The 6,413-nt window shown below is 38.6% G+C and overlaps 1 protein-coding gene across 1 annotated transcript; it reads right to left on the reverse strand.

Moving 5' to 3' along the window:
• Nucleotides 1-475: 475 nt before the first annotated feature.
• Nucleotides 476-6,133, reverse strand: LOC117370238 (polyunsaturated fatty acid lipoxygenase ALOX15B-like). Its single transcript, XM_055224663.1, has 14 exons — nt 5,990-6,133; nt 5,698-5,902; nt 4,871-4,952; nt 4,661-4,783; nt 4,492-4,595; nt 4,250-4,416; nt 3,978-4,121; nt 3,704-3,907; nt 3,485-3,571; nt 2,653-2,822; nt 2,223-2,344; nt 2,038-2,138; nt 765-935; nt 476-683 (listed from the first exon to the last, which is right to left on the reverse strand). Exons 1-14 carry the CDS (start codon nt 6,131-6,133, stop codon nt 504-506), a joined length of 2,004 nt encoding a protein of 667 aa, XP_055080638.1. The 3' UTR covers nt 476-503.
• Between the last annotated feature and the right edge of the window lie 280 nt (nt 6,134-6,413).

Below are 6,413 nucleotides of genomic sequence, written 5' to 3' on the forward strand. Positions count from 1 at the left end.
TAAGTGCATTTCTCATCACTCAAAACCAGTTGTATATTCTCCATTAGGTACTTAATTGTTATTGTTCAAGTTTGTCGAAACAGTTCCATGTTATGTGTGGATCTGTAGAAGCAGACGCACAGCAATACTACATGATTAAAACATGTTTCAAATATTTCAGATGAGACTGTTCTTATGTGATATTTTTAATAATCTACATACCTTCTGTTAAAAGCCAAGAATTCAAAATGGAGACACTATACAGACACATATTTCTTTTATACATATTATTATTATTAGAGAACAACAAATATATTGATCAGTTCATCTTTGGTAGTTATTTCATAGTTAATACAATATTTGATTGGATAATATTAAATTAGATTACATTACATTAAATTACATTACATTAAATTATGTGAGATAATATTGATATTTGATTCAATTGATTATATTTTAATCACACTTAATGTCCTGTCACACATGGTAGGATTTGTTAAGGTTCAATCTACCCTACAAGAGCTTTAAAGAGACACACTGTTTTCCATGGTTTTGGGCTCCATGTAAGTGTATGGTAATTTCAGATTTTTGTTTCTGCGGTCTATAGCTTCATCCAAGTCTTTCAGCTCTTTTTCAAAATCTTTGGTCAGCTTGCAGCACACATCTTCAGTGAAAAGCTCTTGGGGATACTTGCCCAGAGCAACCTGAGAAAACAAAATGCACAGGTATTGAAACATTCTGCAACTGGCATACTTTAGTGCCATAAAGTGGTACAAAATACATACAAAATCGGTGGACTGTGTGCTGAGGAGCCACAGTACTGCCAATCCATGCACAGTGGTGTTGACATCAGGGAGAGTCTGCAGCAGGGTGTGTTCATTTGCCCTGCCTTTGATGGTTGGTGGAGCTAGTTGTAAGGAGGGTGGAAAGTTGGGCATCCAGCCACCGATGTCCAACTGCAATGTATCCATATGGCCCATTAAATAATGAGAATATACACTGACTGGCCAAAAAAAAAAGTCACCACCTGGATTTAACTAAGCAAATAGGTACAAGCCTATAGGTACAAGTCAGGTCTAGATTCAGCAACAGTTTGTGCTCAAAGAATGAGGTCAGCTGACACCTGAATATACTGAATGACCAGGTTATTCCATCAATGGATTTTTTCTTCCCTGATGGCACGGGCATATTCCAAGATGACAATGCCAGGATTCATTGGGCTCAAATAGTGAAAGAGTGGTTCAGTGGTTCACTCGACCATCATCAATGCAACATCTTGGTGAAAAATTAATGCAACACTGGATGGAAATAAATCTTGTGAAATCGCAGAAGCGAAATCGAAACAATGCCACAACGAATGTGCCGTAATCAAAGCTAAAGGCGACCCGACAAAATATTAGCTTGTGTAACTTCTTTTTTTGGTGGTGACTTTTTATGGCCAGGCACTGTAATAGAGTCTGTCAAAAGTTCTGTTTAATAGTTTGAACTGTTATAAAATAAAATGGAATATGCCAATTATAACACCAGGGGAATAAATAAGTGTGAATTTAAAACATACATTGACCTATGATGTCTTTCTTGTCCTGAATAAACCAAACTTCTCTACAGAGTATCAAATAGTCCAATTGTATAGAATGTGCATGTTTCAATAATTAATAATAATTATGGCTTACACTTGTAATGTGCTTTACAGGCTTGTCAAAGCACTACACTATAGTCATTATTCATTCATTTCCACACTAAGCTACTATTGTAGCCACAGCTGCCATGGGGCAGACTGACAGAAGCGAGGCACCAATCATTCACACACCACTTTCAGGTAAAGTGGGTGAAGTGTCTTGCCTAAGGACACAACGACAGAACTTAGTCCGAGCGGGACTCGATCCTCCAACCTTCGGGTTGGGGGACCAACACTCTGAGCCACTGTTGCCCTGACAATTATGTAAACGTGAGAGTAAATTTATTGGGAGCCATCATATCAGTCCAGTTAGTAGTAGTATTTGTAGTAGTAACATATTTACTGTGCAACTGAAGTACAAACTAGTCTGTTGAACTCACCTGTCCAGTGTTGACAGCTGAGTGCTGGGCTGAGGAGGTGAAAATGACCACAGTGACAAACTTCACCACCTCATCCACAGTACTGAAGCTCTGTGGGATTCCTACAAAATAATTATCATTATGAAACAATGAATATCCTTCTTATGTAAATATTGTATGGTGTTAAGTGTGTTTTTCAAACTCACCTGTTTCTGTTTTAGACAGAAAGCCATGTTCAAATATGTCCTTGATATACTCCTGCAGTTCAGAATCGTCTTGGACCTCTTGGTCCGTCTTGTAGTAGTGATGAATCACTCCTTTCACAAACCTTTGACGACATGAAGACATCAAAGTAAGCTATAGACCTGTGCATTCTTAACTAATTGAAATGAACACTCTTTCCCACATATTGTAAACCAACTGTTTCAGCCATGTTCACAATACTTTCTAAAAACATTCCCATCACAACAGCAGAATCACCAGGGTCTTGGTCTTCTCCTTCATCACCAGTGTTCAGATTTACTAACTTCTATATCAACTGGAGTCTAAGTCACAATGTACTGCTTACACATTTCTTACAGTTTGAAGTCTCCTGGTACAAGTATTATAAAAATGATTATTCTTTGGAAACCATACCTGTGTATGATGTCCCAGAGCCTGAGCCCATCGTCCCTGTAGTAGTAGTTGGGAACAGACTCCACTCCTCTCTCTGTGATGTCCTCAGGCATACACAGGGAGCTGTAGGTCAGGGTGGACAGGCTCCTCTTCAGGATGGTCCTCATACCCTCTCCACCAGAGGCAGTATTCTGGAACAATAGAAATAATGTTCTAGTTAGGCCACAGCGGTAGGAGCTGGTGAAAGGCAAATTAGCATCATACAGTGGTGGGAAGCATGGTGAGGGTCCCTGGGAGCTGATTGGACACAGATGGGAAGTAAAGTGCCTGAGACCCTCACCATGACTTACAAATGTGCGAGTGCTTTCCGGAAATGTATAGTTTTTTTATATTTTAAAAATGGGAACATTGTTCTCGCATTGGAATGTTATTCATGGTGAAGGGCCCATTAGTACTGCAAATTAAAATTTAGGACTTTTACAATTGAAATGAAATTGAATATGGGGATCAAGACTGAGACTTTGTGGAACATTAATTTTGGCATCCTGATCAAAAAATTCAATAACACTTATGCCATATTTTTTCATAGTGTAGCTGTTGCAATGACAGAAGCTCTTGGTAATGGTAAAATAGCCAAATCACACAAACATTGGCTGATTTCAGTCAAACTTTAATCGTTGGTCAACATCCAGTCCCTGAACAGATTCATATAAGAAAATCACAATTGGGCTCAATAGTGCCCCCTACGTTATTTGTATGGAATTATAAAATTTTACCTCATCCTAAACATATAAAATGCGGTACACAGATGCATCATGGCAATAGGAACAAAAACATATATTATAAAGCTTACAAGTGTGAATACGCCATCTTTGGAGATAAGTCTCTGTCTGGCCATCACATTGATTTGTAGAGTGAATCGAGTGTGAGGAACAAGAAGCTGTGATGAGAGAAAAAAAGAGACAAATAATTATCTCTTGTTAGATACTGTGTGCTACTTACCTTTAGTCATTTCAGTTAAAAGTAGGTGTACAACCTGCTGGGTTGTACAGAACATGCAGACATTGTTCACCTTGTACAGAGGGTGCACCCGGGGCACGTTTCTCAGTAAAGCCACAGTGAAGACCTCAGCCAGCAGATGAGTACGCAGCAGATGGACATTCAGCTCATGGTAGTTAAACTCAGCACTTCTCACAAAGGTCTTGGCCAATAACCAGTCGTACTTTGGGTCAGCAGGGACAAAGATGGGGTTGTCTTCTGATGGGGTTTGTTTAAGCTGCAGGAACAGACATTAAATGTGACTTAATGCCCCTGTGTAATGTTCCAGGAGCACCTTGGTCTCTCACCTGAATGGCTACTGGCTTCAGCGAGTCATCAGGGGTTTTGTGCAGCAAAACAAGTGGAGCCGCCAGATACTGCACTTCTCCATTGATAACATTGGTCTTCACTCCATCCAAAATCTTGTAGTCACACAGGAAGATGTTGCCTTTCTAAAATATGGACCACCATACATACACTGAACTTTTTCTTGTGAAGTTAGATTAAACTGTATAAAAGAGGTTCAAGAATGTATTTGCATACATCTAGGAAAGAATGAATTACAATTAACAACAGTCACCTCCATCTCATCTGTCAAAGTGGCCCCGCCCTCCAGAGAGACCATGTCATCAGTGACAGGGAAGTTACTGGGCAGAGAGGTGCAACACCGGATCAAAATGGGGTTGACTCCATTCAGAAACTGGTAACCAAAGTAAGCATCATCTTTCCAGTTTTTCTGCACAAAGTCTGGAAAACAGTAACAATAGTAATTGTAATGGTATAATGGTATAACAATAGTAGGAGGAGAGAGAAGAGGAATACCTGAAGCATCTGTTTTGTGGCAGCAAAACACTCGGTAAAGGGAATCAAAATCAGTCCAAGGCTCTTCACAATCATTCAAATGTGACAGTTGCATCTCCAGGAGCCTTGAAACAGATTACTTTTAATATTTTACAAATGATGTGACACTGTTGTTAAAATAATGTCTTACCCTTGTAATGCAGTCCATTTGAATTCTATGTCCTTTGTGAAAGAGAATTGAACTTCAGGAGGCAGTGCACAAGCATCATCTGCTTTCATGCAGTGAGGCATGCCATCTGCATAAACCTCCCAACTGGAACACATGGCACATGTGAAGTAGATACTGAATATTATGTTTATAAAAGTATAAGTCTTCCAAAGTGATTCATCACATGCTTACCAGTATTCCTCTTTCCTGTGCTGTAACTCCTTCTGTCTTGCATATATAGCAAGAGGATTATGCTCTTCAAGGACTTTCACAGCTGTTACATTCAAAAACACTTGTATAAAAAATGTATAAATGTTGTTCTTGTTACATCACATTTTAAACACATTAAAAACCCTGTACCTGATGTATTTGAGCAAAATGTGTCAAAATAAGTCACCTGCTGCATGCTATCTGCACCTAATTAGAAATCATTTTCCTGTCCAGTAATCAGAATGTTACCATACTAGTTTTTACCTATATCGTCATAGCAAAGTCTGCATCGGCCTGTGAAAGTTGTGAAAAGTGCGTATAAACTCATCATTGTGAATAATTAGGAAGCGCCGAATGTATAAGGTAAGTGAAGAATAACTCTGAACCTGGGAAAAAAATAGAACAATTCTGTTTTTCACTTTTTTCAATAAAAATCAGATACTGTGCTGGTGGGACCTCTGCATTTCTACTTTTTTCTTTTGACCACGTCCTGATAAAAGGGAACTTTGAATTTTGAAATGAAGACTGTAGCAAACTTATTTTCTGTGAAATCATCCATTCTGAGAAGAATCAGGACCAGTTTTTATTTCAAACCAACACACTAAAGAATAACCCTAAAATTCAGAAAAACTGAAAAGGACTTTAATAGACTTTTTAAAAACCTAATTACAAGTCCCTAAATCTATTTTTTTTTAATGGAGATATGCTTCAACTTTGACACAGGATTTGTCAAAAACCCAACAAATTCTCAATCTTCTGTCTACTGGACGATACGTAAAATAGTCATTTATAAGTATGATTCCACTGACCTGTTCCCTCCCTGAAACGGTGAACTTCACCATCGTTGATCCAGTGGTATATGGGGAACTTATAAAGTTTTTCCTCTGGACTTGTGACTTCCACTTTATCCACAAACCAGGCGTCCTGTGGAAACAGCGGCAGCTCCTCCTTGTTCACTTCCACCATTATCAGATCCCCAAGAGATGCAGGACAGCTTATAATAAAAGTAGATTTCTGAAATGGAGACACATTTGGTCTGTTTGAGATTATAAATTTGGAAACATACAATTCTGTTAATATAGCCAATAGTATTGTACTTACCAGTCCGACGAGAAACCATCCTGCCCCCATAAGACGAATCCGATCACTTTCTCTATCATTACCCACTAGTTTGATAAAAACATTGTTAAATGTACTTGCATATGCAAGATTACCAGTAAAAACTGAGACTTGGTATTTTGGCATTTTCTTCTCTGCAACAACTAACCCTTGAAGCACAAAACAAAAAGAAAGGTAAACAGTGTGTCTAGTCTGAAGGCTTTTTCCAGCTGCACACAGAATAATGCTCCCATGTCCTCCTTTATATAGGCCTACAGTGTATGAATCAAAGGCATGCTATGGGTCATAAACAGTTCTTTGGAAATAAGGTGTAAGCACATTTAGCATTGATACAATCTTTAGGTGGCTCTTTGGAAAGGAGTGGTAAAGATTAAAGACTGTATTCTGGATATGTGGGCTTCCACTG

Source organism: Periophthalmus magnuspinnatus, chromosome 1, assembly GCF_009829125.3.
Source record: "Periophthalmus magnuspinnatus isolate fPerMag1 chromosome 1, fPerMag1.2.pri, whole genome shotgun sequence".
In the NCBI taxonomy this organism is placed as follows: Eukaryota; Metazoa; Chordata; class Actinopteri; order Gobiiformes; family Gobiidae; genus Periophthalmus; species Periophthalmus magnuspinnatus.

Bases quoted from the DNA above. Each gene is read 5' to 3' on its own strand.
- LOC117370238 (XM_055224663.1), bottom strand. From the start codon at position 6,133: ATGCCAAAATACCAAGTCTCAGTTTTTACTGGTAATCTTGCATATGCA. The intron at 4,953-5,697 runs GTCAGTGGAATC...TGAATGTAACAG, and splicing joins CCGTTTCAGGGAGGGAACAG to CTGTGAAAGTCCTTGAAGAG. The intron at 2,345-2,652 runs GTATGGTTTCCA...ATGTCGTCAAAG, and splicing joins CTCTGGGACATCATACACAG to GTTTGTGAAAGGAGTGATTC.